Below are 21,893 nucleotides of genomic sequence, written 5' to 3'. Positions count from 1 at the left end.
CTTCCTACTCCCTTGAATGCCAGAGGCCAAGCATGCACGATTGTGCTTCTACTTCAGGAAGAACCTAGGAGGTATTCTCTGGAGAAAGCCAAAGGGCCCAGAAGGTCCTAGGTCTTGGTATCTAGAAATTGGTTCAAAAAGTCAAGAGGAAAACCTCCAGGGGAAAAAGACAGGTCACATGGGGCTTCCCCAGGCAGCATCCCACTGCCTCACGCTCACACAGGAACCCCAAGTGCAGTCACAGCCTCACTCTCAGAGGATCCCCAAGAATAGCCATGGACGGCCTCATGCTCACACAGGATCCCCAGGTGCAGCCACAGATGGCCTCACTCTCACATGGGATCCCCAGGTGCAGCCACAGATGGCCTCACTCTCACATGGGATCCCCAGGTGCAGCCACAGATGGCCTCACTCTCACATGGAATCCCCAGGTGCAGCCATGGATGGCCTCACTCTCACATGGGATCCCCAGGTGCAGCCATGGATGGCCTCACTCTCACATGGAATCCCCAGGTGCAGCCATGGATGGCCTCACTCTCACATGGGATCCCCAGGTGCAGCCAAAGATGGCCTCACTCTCACACGGGATCCCCAGGTGCAGCCACAGATGGCCTCACTCTCACACGGGATCCCCAGGTGCAGCCACAGATGGCCTCACTCTCACACGGGATCCCCAGGTGCAGCCACAGATGGCCTCACTCTCACACGGGATCCCCAGGTGCAGCCACAGATGGCCTCACTCTCACACGGGATCCCCAGGTGCAGCCACAGATGGCCTCACTCTCACACGGGATCCCCAGGTGCAGCCACAGATGGCCTCACTCTCACATGGGATCCCCAGGTGCAGCCACAGATGGCCTCACTCTCACATGGGATCCCCAGGTGCAGCCACAGATGGCCTCACTCTCACACGGGATCCCCAGAACAGCCATGGATGGCCTCACTCTCACACAGGATCCCCAGGAACAGCCACAGCCTCACTCTCACACAGGATCTATAGGCAACACTCCACTACCTCATTCTTACACAAGAATGGATTGCTAAAGATGGCCAAGACCATCAAGTGAAAACAACTTCTGCCGAGTGGCAGTAGCTCACGTCTTTAATCCCAGCACTCTGGAGGCAGAGGCAGGAGGATCTCTGTGAGTTCGAGGCCAGCCTGATCTACAAGAGTTGGTTCCAGGACAGCCTCCAAAGCTACAGAGAATCCCTGTCTCGAAAAAAAGAAAGAAGCCGGGCGATGGTGGCGCACGCCTTTAATCCCAGCACTAGGGAGGCAGAGACAGGCGGATCTCTGTGAGTTCGAGACCAGCCTGGTCTACAAGAGCTAGTTCCAGGACAGGCTCCAAAGCCACAGAGAAACCCTGTCTCGAAAAACCAAAAAAAAAAAAAAAAAAAAGAAAGAAAGAAAAGAAAACCACTTCCAACAACATAGAGAAAGAGAGTAAAGCTAAGCAGAACCCCACCTCACCCCACCGCAGCCTAAACTCCATTAAGAGAACTGTAGATGAGGAAATTGTTACACTGTGAACAGGCACTGAGGGGAAAATGGGCGGAGACATGTGATGAAGCGGAGGTGGGCAGGCCATCCCTAACTGAAGTGACTGAACCGAGACCCAAACAGAGAGATTGCAGAGCACATCTGGCAACTCCCTGTCCTATGTGAGGTCAGTAAAAAGACGTGCCAGGTACAGCCAAAAGGGGTCATCTTGCAGGTCACTGCAAGCCTTACTTTTCCTTTACTGAGCAAGACAGAAGCCATCAGAGGCCTTGGCACAGGACTGACATGATCTGACTTGCATTTACAAGATCGCTCTGATAGAGGCTGGGAGACTTGCTGGTTCCAGGCATTTAAAGAAATCTCTGTTCAATCATTAACTGACAATTAAGCAAGGCAAACAGAGACTTCTGGAGCTCCATATAACAAGGAAAGCAGACTTTATAGTTAGCCCAGGAGCCTTACCTAACAAGCAACAACAAACTCGGTGGGGTGAGCGAAGGTCCACAATCTCCACATACTCTTTAAAGTTTCTAGTTTTCAACAACAACAAATGACAAGACATGGGTCTGAGGGGAGGCTGAGGGGACACACCATGTGCCAGAGATGGGAGAATAGAAAGAGCTTCCTGCGTGAAGTCATAAAGATACTCAGCGACTAACAAATGGGGGAAAGTAGCATTATACACACAGAACGAACTAAATCTATCACTTGGCAGGAAGTAACACACCACAGCATAGATGGGCCCTGAAAACAGGTAAAAACCAAACTAACCATTTACATGGAATGTTCAGAAACGGCTCTCTAGTGACAGAAGGAGACTGCGGAAGAGGGAGAGAAGAGAGACAGAGAGGAAGGCTTCCTTTTGGTGTGAAATACTCTCAAGTTAGATGGTGGTGACCACTGCAGTATTCTGAATATACAGAAGCCACTAGATTATACCCTTTAAAAAGCAAACACTAGAGTTCTTAAGAAAGTTCTTGTTTTTAAAAATCTAATGAAGGATTGTATGGTGCACTTAACTAGAGGATTCCTGCCTTTCAGATGGGGACATCTCTAGGGCTTCGGCCAGAGGGCCTGCTTATGCTGTGAATATGTTTTATTACCATTGGTTAATAAAGAAGCTGCTTTGGCCTATGGCAGGGCAGAATAGAGCAAAGAAGGAAATCTAAGCAGAGAGAGGGAGAAAGAAGGCAGACGTCACATAGCTGCAGAAGGAGAAAGGTGTGGGAACCTTACCAGTAAGCCACAGCCTCGTGGTGATACACAGATTAATAGAAGTTAAGATGTAAGAGCTAGTTAACAATATACCTAAGCTACTGACGAAACAGTGTTGAAATTAAAAAAAAAAGCTCTCCTGGTCAGAAAAATGATTACAGATACACAATAACACAGTAAGACAGATTTAGATGAAAAAGACCTCTGAATGGGCACAGTGTTAGATACATGTACATGGGCTTAGGAGAGAAAGAAGAACAAGTATAGACAGTCATAGGTTAAAAGAGTAAAGATAATAAATATAAAAAATAGAGAAAAAAGCCATGTAAAGATGAAAATACACAGTCTGGATTATACAATTACTGTGTTTTCTTTGAACTTTTTGACTGCAGAGAGACATTTGATTCTGGGAGCTGCTAAGATAAATGATCATATATATTTTAAAGGTATCTTGACTTAAAAATTTGAGTCTAAGGATACATTACTTTGGAAAAGAGGTTCTGCTTTTGTTTCCACAGAAGATGAGAACCTGTGGATTCCTTTCAGGCTAATGTAGTTTGATGGAACAAGACCCCTGCCGCCAAAGGTATCTGTGAACTGTAAAAATACTTTGCCCAACAAACAGCAGAAAGCAGTTTGGAGAAAACAATGCCCAAATTCCCAAAATGATTGTTTTGGGATTCCCAAAACTCTTGTTTAAAGAATTGTTTATACACCTCATTTGAAAATGTAATGTACAGTTAAGAAATGCAGATTAATAGTCATCTGTAATAAGCAAACTTTTATGCTAGTTAGGTTTTCAGATGTACAGAGATGTATTTCAGATGAATAGGTATTCTTCAAACCTTTCAAAGACCTGTGGAATATGGCATTTAAAATGTTTTAAGAACTTAGACTTTTCTCAACAGTGAGACACGTCTACTTCTTGTAGCAGCAATTACTTCAGAGAGGTTGATGGCCACTGAAGAAATTCATTATGGAATTTGCCTTCAATGTGACAAAGCTAGCCATTTGGGCAAGAAACTGTTCTTGCCTGGACTGCTTGACAGTATGCTATATAAACTGGGCATGCAGGACCCACAGAAGTTCAGAAAAGGGACTGCTGAACATTCCAAAAGATAGGATGGTCCTTCAGGGTTCCTGCTTCACAGAAGAAACTGCCAGACATTCTGCAGGACACAGAATAAAGCCAAGTAACAAACTTTGCCAATACAAGGCAGAACAGATCTTCAAATTTCATGCTTTATTGAAAAGTCTGCCAGATATTACAGGCCTAGAGACTGAAGATGGATGCCCCAGTGTTACAAAAGAACTTTGGGTGACTGTCCAGGCAGCTATTGGCCAAACAGTGTTGTAATTAATATAGTTTCTGTGTGATTATTCAGGTCTGGGTGGCTGGGAAATGAACACCAGTCTCCATCTACAGGCCTATCCAGGTCCCCATTCTTAAGAATGTTCCTCATAATTAGATTACGCTGACTGCCCCTTGTAGTTAGACCCAGTTAAAAATTTCTGGCAGGAATCCCAGAGAGCATGTGCCAAGAGTACTGAAACACCTTCTGCCCTGTGTTTGGCTTCATAGGACTTAACAGTTTTATCAATCTTTAAGTCTTTTCCTATATTTTCAAGTTTTGGGACTAAACTGGGTGGGAGACAATGGGTTGCTTCTAGGGTCAATTTCTAGCAGTCCTTCCTGGCAAAGCTGAGCCACAGAGAGGCCAGAAAGACCCAAGTACGTTCAAGGTCCCCACGCCATCTCTGAGAAGACTGCCTAGAGAAACACTGCTTCCTAGCTCACCAGAAAGACACAGAATCAGCCCACCCCTTTGCATTTTAAAATTTAACATTGCTCGAAGGCTCAGACTTCTTCTGTCAAGGAAGCTGTTAAAGACGCTCTTGCTAAACGAGAAAATAGGGAAACATAATGACACTCGAACCAATCCCTTAGTTTATGTGAATAAATATCCTATTAAAAAATATGAAATGCCTTCATCAAATCATCTGTCTCAGATATTTAAAATTAGACATATTTCGAGCCAGGCATAGCCTTGGAGGCCAAGGTAAGAAGAACTCTGTGAGCCTGAGGCCAGCCTGGTCCAGCCTAGAGTTCTAGAACACCAAGGGCTAAAGAGAAACTTTGTCTCAAAAATAAGAGAGAGAGAGTCAAACATAGCTCATGAAGTAAAAATGAAAAGTATTACATCTCTTTCTGCTTTGCATTAAAAAAATAAATGGCATACAGTTTTAAAAAATTAATTATGTGTGTGTATATATCTACAAATGGGTTCACACACATGAGTGCAATATTGTGGAGGCTAGAAAGAAGCATCAGAGCCCCTGAAGCTGGAGTTACAGGTGGCTGTGAGCTGCCCTACATGGTGCTGGGAACCAAATGTGGGTCCTCTGCAAGAGCAGTATGGTGTTTAATTGTGAGCCATGTTTCCAGCCCCATGAATAGCGTACTAAATAGCATGAAGAACTCCTCGGCTTCCATTTTCCTTCAATATTGACTGAAAAACCAAACAAGGAGGAAGAGGGCAATGTTAACACAGCCTCATTCTTCAAAGTCCACTGTTAGTTGAATGAGAAGGACAGATAGTTAAAGGTTCCCCTATCCACTTTTTCTTGAGGAGCCTGGCCTTGCACCTTGGCTGCAAACCACAACAGATTTTTATCATATTGCATTTGAATTCCAGAGCTTCCTAGAGTTCACACCCAGAGCCTCCAGTAACAAGACAGGAACGACATCCCCCTCCTCACAGCCTTTTCCTTCCTAACTGCTCAGACTAACCTCACACACCCCATGGACATGAGAGGCACTAGGCCAACTTTCTCATTGGAAAATGGAGTTATCTCTTTGATCATGCACCTGGAAGTGAGCTCTCCCCCAAGATCTTGGCTTGTTGTTTTATTCTGCCAAGAATCACAGATGGTTTAGTACGCTGTCCTTGGCTGTCAGCACTCCAGTGCTTCCGTTCTACCTGACTTCCTTGCCAACAAAGGATATGCTAATAAGTTTTCGGCACATTCTCTGTGCTTTCTAAATCAATCCTGAAGTCTGTAAACCAAGGGTACGAGATATAATATACAAAAACATCCAAGGAAGGAAACCTTAGAAGACAAAGCTACGAATAAAACTATTAAAATTCTACAACACTTTCTCACAGTGTTATACTGGGAAGGTCAATCTTTTGTCCCCTTAATGGTGACTCATTATCTCCAGGGGGACATGCACAGTGACCAGGAAAGCCTGAAGAAGACATTTAAAACCCAGCAAAAGGCTTCCATGTTCTCCAAATAAAGCCAGAGTGAAATGGCAACCAACCAACCAACCAACCAACAACATGATAATCTCACAATGAAATCTTACACTCAGAATAGGAGAGGAAATGGAAGAAGGATGAGAAAGGAGAATGGGAGAGGGCACTGGGGAAGGAGAAAGGGAAGGAGGGGGAGGCTTCATCAGCACAGACACAATGTATGTGCACATGTGTGCTTTTTTGTGTATACAGAGAAAGATCCACCTGAACATTTGTGTGTGTGTGTGTGTGTATGCACATACATGTGCACGCACATGTACTGAGAAAGATCCACTTGAACACTGGTAGTGCATCCCACAGTGAGGCTGAGGAGAGAGAGCTGAGCACCAGCATTTCCCTCCCTGTCCCTTCACTATGGACACAATGTGACTAGCCTTTTTGTCACAGCAACAGGCAAATTACTCCCTAATTAGCAGGTGTAATGGACTGTTCATATCCACACAGGTTTGTCATAGTGAACAGAAATAAGCTGAGAAGCTATGAAGTCACTATGGGAAAAGACAATGTGGAACAACTATGTGGTAGATGGCTGCTGTATATTCCAGAAAAAAAGGGCAACATTATGAATACAATTAAGAGGTCATTGGCTCCTGGGGGGCCAGCAAGACTGAGAGAGGGAGGAACAGAAGGAGTACATGGGTTTTTCATAGGACATCATCGTTCATGGTAACCAATGACACCATCCATTTGTGAAAATCTACCTCGGGTAACCAACTAATGCAAGTTATAGACACAGGCTGATGATGGAGTCAAGGGTGGCTTCAGCAAGTGAGAGAGATGTACAGATGATACAGAATACTGATAGGAAGGCAGATAAGAGGATGATGTCATTCTCACGGTTCTGTGAGCTAGAAACTGGTCCAAATCTAGTGATGACCAGATGAATGAGGACATATGCTCATGGACAGATATACAAGAAATAAGGACAGACATGCTGACCTTTCCGTCAAGAATACCATTCAGTTCAATAAGAGGGCAGCACTATATCAAGCTGAGTATAAAGGTGTGTGCACCTTAGTTCTGTAAGAGGGTAATACTATATTTAGCCGAGACAGGAGGATTGCTTCAGAAATGGAGTTGGAAGTCAGCCTAGGAAACACAACTGAGACTATCTCAAAACAAAGCAAGTGGACAAGGAATTCAAGGTCAGCCAGCCTACACAGCAAGACCCTGTCTTAAATAATAAATAAATAAATAAATAAACAAATAAATACATACATACAGACAGACATAAATAAGAAAAAAGCAAAGCCACACAAAGCTGCTCTCTCATGGAGATGAACGTTAGAAGATTTGCTGGGACTAGGCCACTGACGGGAGGACAGACAGTACCACTCACAGTTCCCTTACTTTGTCTCGTGTATGCCCAAATTTCTCTATCACTCAGCTGTGTCACTAGCCCTCTGTCTTCTATTTTTAAGAAAGGAAAACACAGCTACTGGGCACATTAACGGAAGACAACACACACAAATTCAGTCCAACATTCTCAGAAGGTGAAGCCAATCCCTGTGCAAACGCTGAACTCCATCTCTGCCATCGAAGTGACCTCACTCACAGGAAACTGGTACACAAGGTTTACTGCCAAAGGACAGCAGGGAGATCAGCCTGGAAAGCCCCAAGATGAAAGGAAGAACGGAGCTTGTAGGCAAGGCCTTGGGTGTCAGATTCAAACCGCAGTCAGACAGGAGGTCATTCATGGAAGAATGAACGGCCTGACATGTGTCCACTTAAGCAAAAACAAGAATCACCTGATGCATTAATATATGCCGTAAGTGTATCAAATATTTCCACTTGTAAATTTTTAACCCAATATTTTTAACCCAATCAGAACTGAAGTGAATGTTTGAAAATGTGGCAGGATGCTCAGAAAATTACTTCCTGATCTTCACACATTAATGCCTTAGGAATGTCTGCTATCTTTGTGGCCCAATAATTGTGATGGGAAGTGGAGAGGGTTTCCTCTGCTAAGAAAAATGTCACAGAAACTGTCACTGCCTGAGTGTTTAGATTAGAACAGGAAGCTCCCGTTTCCTCTATGTAAAGTTGAAGACAGAGCACATACTGCCACCTACACCGAGTGCTACCCCTCACTTCAGCTATACACATAAATGGACGACAGCACCCAACAAGAGCACAGCCTTGGACTGCAAGCTCACACACAGATCAAGTTCACTTATGAGCGAAAGCTATGGACTTCGGCGAGTTAGGAAAAGCAAAAGGACCTGGGTCCAATTCCCAGCACCCTCACAGCAGTTCACACTGTCTGTAATTCCAGCTCCAGGGATCTGACACCTGCACAGACATACACACAGGCAAATCCCAAATGTACACACACAAAAATAAATCTTAAAAGAATGTAAGCTCTAACACAGACAGTGGGGAACAAAATGTCACGGGTAATGTGATGGCACATGCAGCCATAACATGTGGAAGGTGGCAGCAGGATTTAGAGCTGGCCAGCAAGGGAAGACCCCGCCTCATAGAGAACAAGCTGGTCCTGGAAGCACAGACCTACGGTGCCAGCCACTTGGCTGACTGAGGCAGGGGGATCTTGAGATTAAGCTCAGCCTGGGCTATAGATAAAATTCATAGTTAGCCTGGACACTTAACAGGAACATATCTCAAAAAAAAAAAAAACACACAAAAAAAGGGCTGGTGCTGCGGCTTAGCAGTAACAGGCTTCTTAGCGTGTGTAAGAGCCTAGGTTCCATCCCCAATACTACACACAACACAAGCAACTTTATTTTTTTTTTCACAAGCAACTTTAAAAGCCTTCTGGAGCATTCCCTCTTGGAGCAGCACTGTATAAGCAGATGACTTGTGTCCAGCAATGAGTCATGTCCAAAATCCCGTTATCTGAAGTGACCAGGGGCACTCCATTGTGACGTCACCTTGTGCTGTGTTCATCTCAACCACAGAACACAACAGAAATAACGGCACGTCTGTTTTCTCCATGCTCCCAACAATGATGGTCTCTAGCACTATCCTGGATGCAGGAGGGAAAGGAATGGGGGTTCACATGAGTAGTCACCACTAAAAAAAATGCTCTCCCGGGCGGTGGTGGCGCACGCCTTTAATCCCAGCACTCGGGAGGCAGAGGCAGGTGATCTCTGGGAGTTCGAGGCCAGCCTGGTCTACAAGAGCTAGTTCCGGGACAGGCACCAAAGCTACAGAGAAACCCTGTCTCGAAAAAAAACCAAAAAAAAAAAATGCTCTCCCAGTTCAAGGTTAGTGGAAGACAGGTGCCCAGGGAGCGGCAAAGGACAACCCCTAACTGAAAGAGCTCAAAAGATGTGTTCCATGCTCTGGCTCCCCACTCTCACCCTACCAGACATGGCTTAGAAAGGAAAGTGACTCTGGCTCGGCCAGCACTCACTCAGCTCTACCTAACTCTAAAATAAGAGTGATACAGAGTTAGGAAAGCACCCCTAGTCCAGCACTGCTAACAAACACTTTCTGACCTTGAACAAACAACCCAGTGCCTCAGCTATAAATCAAGAAGCTGGCTTGGGCAACCTCAAAGATTTCTTCCTGCTCTCTGTTCTGGGCTTCAAAAGCTTCCTCCTCCCTTCAAAGCACACTTGACCACCTGTAGTGAGTGGGGAGGGCACCGCAGCAGCTACTTGTCTACTTGTGTTCTGTCTTGTACATCCTCTGCTTGCTGGCAGAGTCCCTGGGGGATAGTGTTTTTGCCTATGGCACTACTTCCCCAAACCAAGGGACTATGTTGCTACTAGTCCTATAAAATAGCAATTTCTAACAAAATTACTTCAGTCACCATGTCCAACGGTCCTCTGGTTCAATGAGCCTTTTATAGGAAAATACCATCAATCACTGCCACGATTTACATGCACACTAATATGGTACATACTGATGTGCCAATAGATAGCTCACCTGGGGAGCTCTCTAGAATAGCAAGTTAGTACTCACAATAAGCCAGTGTTGCTGGCAGTGAGCTGATTTGAATCTACAAAGCCCATCATGCAGACTGGACCCCAGAGCTTAGGAAGGAGACTGAACAACACGTTCAGCCACTCCAGGAAATAGCACAGATCCACACACACAAAAAAGCAAAGACTATGTTGAGTCTTCACACATGAATCATAATGGCAACTGTGCCCTGCATACAGAGCAACTTTTGCAGAAACTTCAATAAAAAAACAGCAAATGCTATACATATCCTCATAGACAGCAAAAGCTGCATATCCTTACAGACAGCAGAAGTTGCATAGCCTTGGCTTTCAGTTTCCTTGGAAAAGTGCTGGTGGTTATGTCAGAGGATCAGCAGGTAGCAATTGAAGATCAGGTTTCATCCCACAATGAGGCAAATCTCTGTTGGGTGAATCTCAGATAGGAAAGGCCCCGAGAGCACAGACCCCAGAATGTCTTTCGGTTCTGCTGTGCCTTCACGTGTTTGCTGCTGCCATCCTTCTCTGGTATCTGCCATGGTGTGACTGGATGTGCAGAGATCCCCACTGCCTGTAATGTAGTGTGTTTACCTCATGCAAATAGCCTGCTCTATTGGAGGCACTTTTACCTGTGGATTATTATGAAAATGATTTCTTCATAAGCTGTACTATCTAGTACATAAAAATAATGTCAGTTTTTGATTTAAAAATAAAACAAGTGTCACACAGCTAGAACACATGAGTTTCTATTGAGAAGCCACATAGACTGTGACTTAGGTTAATGACTAAGAAAAACAATTAAGTCCCAGTATCCCAGCTAGCTTAAATTCTTTTAACCTTAATGTTGGGAGAGGTGTTCACAGGTTTCAGAGAGCATCATAGTTGAAACAAAGCTTTGAAAATAACTTAGATTAAGATGTTTTTGTTAAATAGCTTTGAGGTGAGAAACCCAAGAAGAAAATCTGAAGTTTTAGAAAGGCACAGAATTCAGTGAGGTCAGGGAACAAGAACAACGCAGCCCAGTTATCATTAGCTGAAATGCCTTTCTTGCCAGGAATGGTAGATGACCAAAGGTGATGATTAATTCCTTATACCCTTATACCCATTCCTGCCCTCAAACTCCTGAGATAAGAAACTACTGATGAGTGGGTCGCACCCTAGAGATTTAAAGAAGAGCTGATTGATTTTCATGTATAAAAGGTGAGGTTTGTGATTCCTTTAAGAATCTTTATAAGAGCTGTCTGTCTGTGTCTATCTATCTATCTTTTGATCTATCTATCTATATCTATCATCTATCTATCTTTTGATCTATCTATCTACTTATCTATCTATCATCTATCTATCTATCTATCTATCATCTACCTATCTTTTGATTTTTTTGAGGTAGGGTTTCTATGTGTAACATTCCTAGCTGGAACTAGCTCTTGTAGACCAGGCTGGCCTCAAACTCACAGAGATCCACTTGCCTCTGCCTTCTGAGTGTTGGGATTAAAGGCGTGTGTCACCACCACCCGGCTAGGATCAGCTTCTGTACTTCGGTAACAATAGCAGAAGAAAACTAATGCAAAATGTCAATCTGCTCTAAAGACAGCTCAAGTACTGCAAATCTTCCTTGTCAAAACATGCAGCCACTGTCTAGAGTTCCCAACATCTGGTCAGACTTCTCACAGGTATTTGCTCATGGATTTTAAACACAGAAGATTCGCAGTGAGACAAAATTGCTTTGGGTGCTGGGGAAAAGAAACAACTTCCCTTCAACTTATGTTTTATGTGGTGGGGGAAGGAAACACAGAGAAATAGGTAAAGTAGGCATAGCGGGACATGTGAGGGCTCGCAGGCCACATGGTCCATGCCACAGCCACTCAGCTGTGTTCAGTGAGAATGCTGGACACACTGCTTTGTAATACAGCCTTGTTTTCAAAAGCTTTGGATAGCTGGTGCTCACTAGATCCCTGGTCTAGAGTACAGCAATCAAGAAGACTTGATTCTGGTGTGTTAGGACACAGGCAGCCAGCTAGAAGCGACGCCAAACGACTGGGTTGTCTGGTGGCCAGTCAGCCCTCCACAACTGTGCTTCTTCCGTGCCTGCACATTTTCACTCAGTGTAACTTGATCCATGTGAACTCCTACCTTCCCAGACTTCTCCTAGGATCTGGTTGTGAAACATTATCTGTTCCTTAGCTTAATTAGTGGGTTGTTAAAATTTCCAGGTACTTTTTTGGTTCTGTCTGTGCAAGGGTCAGCCTCACAGACTTTCGAAAAGTTATGCCTGAACAATTCTGAAGGTCTTTTGGAGACGCTCTACAGACAGACGTGGGCAAACGTCTCCTAAAATGCACCTCACTCAGGCTAGCTAGTCCTGGCTCCGTGCGCCTTGGCTCCCACGGGTGACTCCAAGGAAGCAGCAATACTAAGTTCCTTGTTCCAAATTTCATTTTTCTGTTCAGACTGCTGGGGATGTGACAGTCGAACGCTTACCCAGCACGTACAAGGCCTGGTGTGCAGGTGTCCCAGTTTGCCTTGTACTTCTGTGATGAACGCCATGACTTAAAGCAACTCAGGGAGAAAACGGTTTATTTGCCTTACATGTCTTAACCACAGTTCAACATTGAGGGAAATCAGGAAGCAAGGGCAGGAACCATGGAGAAATGTGGCTTGCTCAGCTACTTCCCCCCATCTTTCCCTCCCTTCCTTTCTTCCTGAGACAGGGTCTCACTCTGCAGCACTGGCTAGCTTAGAACTCACTATGGAAACAAGATTGGTTTTGAATCCATAGAAACCCATCTGCCTGCTTCTGCTTCCCAAGTGCTAGGATTAAAGGTATGTGCTTCCATGCCTGCTTTCTTATACCACCCAGGAGCGCCTCCCCAAGGAGAACACTGCCCACAGTGAGTTGGACTCTCCCACACCAGTAATTAATTAAGAAAATGTCCATAGCCTTGCCTACGGGCTGACCTGATAAAGGCAATGAATTCCTCAACCAAGATTCCCTCTTTCTGGGTCACTCCAGCTCAAGTCAAGCCCACAAAACCTAACCAGCTCACCAGAAGCCGCCCGCCCAGAAAACAATTTCCCCTCTAACAACTTCATATTTGGATTTTGGTTTATATATGGCTGGCTTGGCTGGCAATCTGGTCTGACCATTTGATGATTCCTGTAAGTAGAAATGGTTTTACCAAGATCTACTCTGAGCACAGGGAGATGAGACAGAGAATCTGTCTCTAGCCTTTTCTGTCTGTCATACAGAACACTGTAAACTACGTGAGGCATTATGAACATTATTCTGAGCAAACGGATCGCCTACTGGACCAGTTTAAAGCAGAGTGCAGGACTGATTTATACTTGTTTCACTTGTGTTTTTACTGCTAAAGTCAATCTAGTTGTTGCATGGAAAACAGCTTGCAAAGCCAGCTATGGGAGTGTACACACGTAATCCTAGAATACTGGAGGCTGAGGTTAGGACAACTCAAAGTTAGCAGCCAGCCTAGACGACACAGTGAGACCGGATGAACGTGGGACATGGGTTAAGAGGCCAAGATGAATACTCCAGGAAAGTGTGTGGGAGCCAAACACAGCGAAGGGCTGCTGCTGAGGCTCTGCATGGACACGCGGTACACAGTGGAGACATCCAGGTGGAAGCACTCAGAAGACGGGATAACATGTCAGACATAGAGAAGGCTGGAGAGGAGTCTGGTGGCTGGTCATAAAGACCCAGGGCGCCGGGTTGCCAGGAGGGAATACAGACAGAAAGGCAGGCTCTGAGCCAAGTGTGCCTAGCCTTGAGAGGGAGGGAAGAGAGCCAAGGCCCAGGCACTGGGATACATCAACAGAGAACGACGTGGCCCCACGGGAATATCATGTTCCACATACTATATAAAGCTACATGGAGACATGTCACCATGAAGAAAGACTGATGTGCGTGTCACACGCACGCCAGAGAGAAAGGGAACTTGACTATCTGTACACCTGGCTGTCCAGGAAGAGCAGAGCCTAGTCTGCTGGCCACCCTCACCCACTGCTGTTGTATACGGGCACTGTGGACCAAAGCCATGGCATTTACAGTATCAACCCAGGTTTGTGCTGTGATCATAGAGAAGATCAAACCTCGGCCCTTAAAACAGAAGCACTAGTGCAGGTTAGACAATAGTCTCTGGTTTAGTTTTGTTTTTAAATGAGTTATATACTACTATTAGTGATTGTATGTATAAGCACATGTGTGCGTGCGTATGTGCATGTAAGTGCACAGGCATATAAAGGACAGAGGGCAATGCCAGGTACACACTTGTCTCTCACACTTGTCTATTGCTTTTTTAGAGACTCTCACTGAACCTGGAGCGTAGGTTTCTGGCTGGACCGGCTGGCCAGCAAGCCTTTGGAAGTCGCCTGTCTCCGCACCTGAACACTAAGATTACAGGTGCACAGCACTGCACCTGATACTTATATGGATGCTAAAGGTCCTAAGTTTGGTCCCCATACTTGCACAGCAAGCATTTGCCCATGGAGCCATCTCCCTAGTACACCTACCCCTTCTGCCATGCTTTAACTCTGCCCTATGTGTAGGGACTAGGCATTTTAAAAAATACCTTCCAATTTTTAAATTAAATAATAAATGTTAAAATATTTAGTCAGTATAATTTGCTGATTTGATAAGCAATCAAAAATACAGGATTTTTCTTATAAATTTTTTTGAAATAAAATAACTGCCAGGATTGAAAGGTAGGTTAGGCATTCATATAATCTTTATAGCAGCTTAAATTTATGTTTCAAACAAAACTAGAAACATGTAATTTTACTGAACTGAGTTATTTTTGTTTTCTTTCTTTCCTTTCTTTCTTTCTTTCTTTCTTTCTTTCTTTCTTTCTTTCTTTCTTTCTTTCTTTTTTTCTTTTGTTGACAGGATTTCTCTGTAGCTTTGGAGCCTGTCCTCAAACTCACTCTGTGGACCAGGCTGGCCTGGCACTCACAGAGTGCTGGGATTAAATGTGTGCACAACCACCGCCCGGCTATATTTTTTTTCCTAAATCAAATAGCTTTCAAAACAAGTAATACATTTTCCTCTGCTATGCATGCACATCCAGTATGGAGCATGTAGGCAACCCAGGACCCAGGGACTTCTGGTTGCCCAGAGACTGCCAAGTCAGCAACTACTGGAGTCTGCTGCACACAGAGCCTTGGAAGTCAGGAACATCCCACTGCAGTGCTAACCTCAGGGCCGAGCTGAGGTGTGCGTCACAGAACACTTAGGAGTTGGCCAAAGGCGTTCACTATGCGAAACTAACCTGAGCCTGAGCCGCACTGCTGAGGAGGAAACAAGCACAGCAGAACTCCTGAGGGAGAACAACGGAAAGGACTGGGAAAGGGAGAAGATGACGGGAAACCCATTTGGTCTTCAAGGATCAGCACAGGTCAGGGTGCGGGGAGTTAAAGTCAGGAACTGTGTTAATCTCCAGAGAGTCCAAGAATTCAGGAAAGATGGTATCAGCTAGAAGGGCAGAAGCAAACATGCAGAGAGAACACCAGGCTCCTCCTCTGCAGCAGCCTGCAGGGATGTGGGGACGCTGTAGTGATTTATAGGATGTTCCTACAAATCACAGGTCAGACCTCCTACACTTGGCACCCAGCTGCGGGCTGAACATACACTTCTCTGGTTCTATAGGCTTCAAATGAGCCTTCAAGCCAAATGCAGCTCTTAAGTTTGATATTAATCTTCCAGTAAATGGCAAGCTTTCAGGCCTGGGGCTCACTCTTTGCTTTGAAGGAGCAGGAAAAAAAGCATGTGCCAAGCAAAGACAAATGGTGCTGAGGAATACGACTTGGTACAAGAGTGGCAGGGCAGACAGGGGTTCAGGAAGGAGAGCGGAGGACAAGCTGCAGCTCAGTGCTCGGCCTAGCAAGACCTCTGTGCACACTGGTCTCACGTGTACAGGCACCTGAGCTTTGGACCCAGTTCACAGCTGCCTGTCAAATCTCAGCTACCAAGCTGAGATGGGGCCTTGTGATACAGGCCTGCGAGTCAAGACAGCAGCTTCTCATTGTTCAGTTACCATCAGCCCCTCTTGCTCTTGCACTCAAAAGTCCCCATGACTTGGAACAAAAGAGCAATCCCCATTGTCAGCTGGGGTGAAGCTTTGGGGGGGGGTGCTTGGGCAACATGATGTGCAAAGCCCTGGTGTGATGCCCAGTGCAGGAAAGGACAGGAAGGAGCAAGCTACCACAAAACAGAACCAAAGAACTGCATGTGAGTAGGGAAGGGGGCTCCTCAATTCTAAAACAGCCCCCCACACCAGGCAACAAAATACAACACAGAGGCCAAACCAAGCAGCACACATTGTAATCCTAGATACAAAGAAGGCAGGAGGACCAAGAGCTTGAGGCTGCCTAGGCTACAAAGCTCAAATTCTGTGCCAGCCTGCACAACACTGTGAAATCCCATCTCAAAAAGAAAAGAGAAGAAATACAGTGGAAATGACTGCTATGTAGCCCAGGCTATCCTCCTGCCTCTGATCCTGAACTCTAGAGTCACAGGTGTGCCCACTGTCCCTTGTCCGCTTTAGGGGATTTCTTTTTCTCCAGTGTTAGGTATTGAACCCATGGCCTGTGAAAGCAAGCTTTAGATGATATAGGATTAATGCTATAAAATCGGATATAATTTACCTATAAAATGCCGTATCACCACTCATGGTAGAGCACACATGTTATCTCATAACCTAAAGGCAGCAAAACCAAGATCAGGAGAGCTCTAGGTCATCCTTGACTACATAGCAGATTCCCGGTCAACCCAGGCTTTATGAGACCCAGTCATGAAAAATAAGCAAAACTAAAAAGGAAAAAAAAAATATTTGTCAACATAACAGAAAAGACAATGTTTCCAAATATTAATGGCAACTATGATTCTACAGGGGCAGAATACATTTTTCTTTCCTCATACTTTGCACAACACTGAGAATAAGAACATGGATAAAGGGCCGGTGCTGGTGGTGCACACCTTTAATCGCAGAGGCAGGCGGATCTCTGTGAGTTCAAGACCAGCCTGGTCTACAAAGCAAGTTCCAGGACAGTCAGGGCTACACAGAGAAACCCTGTCTCAAACAAACAAACAAACAAAGAAGATGGATACATTATTTGTGAAATTAAAACATTTGTGCCATTTCTGTAAAAGGCCACTTCCCAATGTATAAGCATCAAAGGGGACGTGTTTAACAGCCCCGCCCCTCTTTCGAGATGGTAATGACGGCAGTGTTGTGCATTGGCCCTGGCAGAGCCTGGGCCACACTTATTTCTTTCTTCTCCCTCACATCCCACATCTAAACTTATACAAGTCTGTCTTCCAATCCACAACTGCCTTCTCTATACCACACGGCACTCAGGCTCTTGTCCTGTCCCATTCACTGCAACACCAGGAAGCACTCCTTAGAGGAGGAAGACAAGCCCCTAACATGCAGGTGGGAACAAGCTGAGTTACTCTCCTCACCACGCAGTGTTACCCAAAGGCCTGGGAAGGTAGAACCAACGGGCAGAGTTTCTTATGGTCCACCCACACCTCCACAGGTGGACATGGATTCCAAGCCAGAGTTGCTTCTTTCTCAAACTGTCCCAGGACCCATCGAAGTCCCAATGCTGAAAATGACAGCCCAGCCCTGCCTTCCCTCGTGGGGACTGCCAGTCTGTTCTAGCTGCTTCCAGCTTAAACTCTTTGTTGTAACCAAAACCTTTCCAAAGGTCAGCCTTGGCTCTGCCACTTTGCTGCTCGAGGTGTGCCAGGCTCCCTGTGCCTCTCGCGCTCACACTTACAGACCCTTCCTAGTCTGGGGCTTGTTCTGCCCCATGAGTCTCTCTCCTGAGCTCTCCACAGGCATCTTCTGCTGCTGAACGCTACTCCCACGCAGTAGCTCCATCCAGTCCACAGAATCAACCTCCAGGCTCCCTGAAGTCACTCTGGGTAGTTCTCTGAGTTTCCCTCAGGCACCTAGCCCACACTGGGGGAAAGGTCTCTCTTCCCGAGCACTCTCAGAGTCTTGCTCCTATAGCTCATGGCCAGACCTGAAACCCCTTTTCTTCCTGTTTTAACTCTGAGGATGGAGCCATGCTGATAGACTGTGTACTGTGATGCTGCCAGCATCCAGCATGGTGCCTGACACGCGGCTGATGCAGCCAATGACTACCCATTAGACAACGGAAACATGGGAGGCTGTGAGGCTGGGGGAGAGGAGCAGATGACAAGGCAGGAAGAGCAGCAGCTTCCTGCTTGAACAGCCTCACTTTACTATCACTCAGAACAAACACTACGGACTGCTGTGGCATCAGTTTCCCAAGACAGCTGCTCAGCAGCAAGCGGACTGGGAAAACATACCCACACACAGCCAAGCTACTCCAAGGGAGACTTCCCATGACTGGCGGCCCACTGCTCTCAAGTCCTCCCATCTGCAAGACCCGCCCACTGCTCCCCCACATCCCAGACTAGCTAATGTCAGCTCTACACGAAGACTGCCTTCCTAAAGACATATTCCAGCTCTCTCCTTCTATAGACTAAAAGGTAAAATATGGAAACTCCTGGTACAGAAGAACAATGCTTTCAGGATGACAATATAATAACAGATTTTAAACTTATATGTCATCACTGATAATCCTGATCATCTAAGATGGCCTCTCTCATGGGCAACTTATTTGTAAAAGCAAGGTAACAAGAAAAGAACTAGACTCTTAGTTTTGATTTAGACCTCCAATTAGTCAACAGATGAATCAATGTTCTAGATTATGAAACACTTCACAGCCAAACAAACAACAAAGCTGAGATTACTAGTTTTTTCCAGCCTGCGCTAAGGCAGCACAAAACAATCCACACTGCAGCATGCTGAGACATTTACTCATCTACAGTGAGTCCGCAGTACAGCACAGCCACACAGAGCCCAAAGGCTGTCAACACAACCAGTTCACACACAAACTCTGTGCCTGTTCCTGCTGGCTCTTACCGGAATGTAGTAGATGCCCATCTTGGGGGACTCATTGGCAGTAAGAAGCATTCCTAAAAATAAACACAAAGAGAAAGTTAAACACATGACAGGAAGTACCCTTTTCTATGTGTTTTACATTTTGAAAGGTTTGTATTGCCAGTACTTGCAAGCTGCCTTTCAGGGCAAGGGACCTCAGTGGTGGGACAGCCGACTTCCTATTTGTGAACTCCCTGTCTGTGAATTTCATGAGCAAAGGCCATGACCAGGCTCCAGAGAGGCACTCAGCTCTACATAAGATCCAGAGCACTTCCAGCTTCATGCATAAGATGCCCAGAGAATAATAATGGAGAAAAAGACTCCCTTCCTGGAGTCAGGACTCAAGGAAGCAAAAGATCTCAGCATCAGAATTTCTGCATTAAATTTCAAAGCCAACTACAGATCAAAATGACTAAGGGAGCATTGTGTAGAACTACCCCCAAAAGACCCACGTCCCAAAAGACATGTCAAGACAGGAGAGATGCCTCAGTGGCTAAAAGCACTTGTTGCTCTTGCAGAGAGCCAGCTCAGTTCCCAGCACCCACACGATGGTTCTATCTGTAACTGCAGTTCCAGAGGATCTGATGCCCTCTTCTGACCACTCTAGGCACCAAGCACACATGTGGTATACATACATACATTCAGGCAAAACACACAGAAAATATTTTCTTAAGACCCATATGTCAGAGTGTTATAATCGTCTTAGGGAATTTTTTAAAAAATGAACCACTAGAGAAGTTAATTTAGTCTCCATGGCATCCCCATTGTGAGAAAGCAAAACCAGGCTGGAGGGCAGCCCTGTTATTCCCTATAACCCCAAGAAATCAGAGATCCAACATTTGTAGGTATTTGGCTACTTCACGTCAGATATGAAATGTTTCAGTTCCCAGCAAGGACCCTCAGGTTTTCTGCAGCACCTCCAAGGTGACAAGATGTACTACAGCCACACCCCTCGTGTCTACACATGAACTCAGACAGCATCTACCCAAACCTCTACAGGATAATAACGTATGTTTCTAGATAAGCTCACATATGATCTCAGTGAGCATGGTACTCTTTAAAATAAACATCACCAGCCCATGTAAAGTGGAACATTAAAACTCCACTCAAAACAAAATGAAAAGACTTCTTACATTATCAAATAAACCATTAAATAGTCTAAATACTATCAAGAAAATGAAAATCCTGGCATACACATGTGGCTACCGACTCGCCTTCCTCAGCCCACTTTCTGTTTCTAGCACAATGTCAAACTAGACGGCAGCAGTGACTCCAAGTGCAGAAGGAGGACCTCTTCAAACAGGACACAGGACTAATGCAGCCACTTTCGCTAAGGAGCAGTAACAGTTCTTCTGAGGATACTGGAATTAGGGACAATGTTTCCACTTAGTTTCTCAAAATGCTGCTGTTTATCATTCCCAAAAGAAATGAAACTGTTCAGAGGGAGAAAAGACAACAGCATCTGCAGTCTAAGACACTCTCAGAGATCTGATACAGTGTGCGTATGCACACCCCCACCCCCCACCCTGAGCACACGCACAAGTCAGAAATCATCTGTAGTTCAGGGAAAAGGCTCACCAAGGTCCAAGACACAAATCTAGAGACAGAGATCTACAGCAGTGCTATTCAAGGTAAGTTCCCTGGGCCATCTGCAACCTGCTACCAGGCTGGAGATAAAAGTACAGAAAATGAAAGGAACCTAAAAGCCTGGAGGCAGCTTAACATGGTAGTGTGGAAAAAGGACAAAACAAAACCGCGGGGCAGTGTTATCCCCGTGTGTGACCATTTTGCTAGTAATTATTTGTATTGTACTGTACAAAAGTACCAATCTGCAAGGGGTCCGAAGGTTAAAAGCACAGAAAAAAGGAAGGACAGGCAGGCAGCCTGACTAGCCAGCTGGTCAACCACATTTGAAAAGCTCTGCACTGAAACACATAGCTTTAGTCCCACTCTGAACGGTTCAGGGCAGACAATCTGGGAAGAAGAGCAGCAGGAACACATCTGCCCCATCAGCTTCTCACTGACACAGGGAGCAGTAAGTTCACTGTGAGATTACATGTGCAAACGCCCCATGGCTGTTTGCCACGTCATGTTCTATTGGAGGATGCTGAGGGAGATGCAGAGCAACCTGGCATTTTCCACAGTCCAGGAGGTTTCCTGCAGCTTTGTATGGCAGGTAAGAAAGCTGAGGGGCGTGATGGGCATAGCAAAGCCTGAGGCAGGTCTTTCTCAAGTCCAAAGCCCACTAACTATTTCTTTCTACCAATGGCTCTGCACCTCTAAATCATGCATTTACAGGCTAGGGTGGGTCTCAGACATGCATCATCTTTACATGCTTTCTTCGTCAGCAAGCTATACACACTGGGTCCCAGAGTTGTGCTGTCTGACAGTGCCCTGACCTGTGCAGAAGGGCTGGTCAATGCATGGGAGCTGTGCAAAGGGCTGCCTGAGTAGCCAGATACAGGCCAGAAAATGAGCCAGGGAGGCGAAGTCATTTCTCAATATTCCAAGCTGCCTTGCAAATAAAAAACATTACTAAACAAGTGTCATGGTTAGGCTCTAATCACTCCAAAAGTGAGTATGTGAACATACTAAAAGGGGTTTAGCTTGTCTAAACTATGAGTAAGTACCTAGTGATGATGACCACAGCTCAGAGGGGAAGGGAAGAGCAAGTATGGTAAAGCCAGTGCAGAACAGTCTCTGAGCAGTGAGGAGCCCATGCCAGTGGGCGGAGGCCAGCACGACTGTACCGTGGTCTTGTGAAACAATTACTGGCCTGGCTGTTGTATACCTAACTGCCTCTTGTAAGTCATCTGACAGAAAAAGCCGTTCTTCATCCAAACCACACATGGCAAAGGAGATTCCCGAACACACCGAACCAACGCTATCACCTCGTATGGATGACCTGCTGGAATGAGGGCTGATGCGCAGAACCTGCTTTGGTTTTTCAGAAGACAGGATT

General features: G+C 45.5%; 1 protein-coding gene across 1 annotated transcript in view; it reads right to left on the bottom strand.

Moving 5' to 3' along the window:
* Nol10 (nucleolar protein 10) overlaps nt 1–21,893 on the bottom strand; it is an 84,458-nt gene that overhangs the window by 35,900 nt on the left and 26,665 nt on the right. The window contains exon 13 of the mRNA XM_075984057.1: nt 18,914–18,966. Coding sequence (XP_075840172.1) covers nt 18,914–18,966 — 53 coding nt within the window. The remainder of the gene's footprint in view (nt 1–18,913; nt 18,967–21,893) is intronic.

The sequence above is a fragment of the Microtus pennsylvanicus genome, chromosome 8 (genome assembly GCF_037038515.1).
Source record: "Microtus pennsylvanicus isolate mMicPen1 chromosome 8, mMicPen1.hap1, whole genome shotgun sequence".
Lineage (NCBI taxonomy): Eukaryota > Metazoa > Chordata > Mammalia > Rodentia > Cricetidae > Microtus > Microtus pennsylvanicus.
The sequence above is the reverse complement of the archived record's forward strand: the minus strand, read 5'-3'. Positions and strand labels throughout refer to the sequence as shown.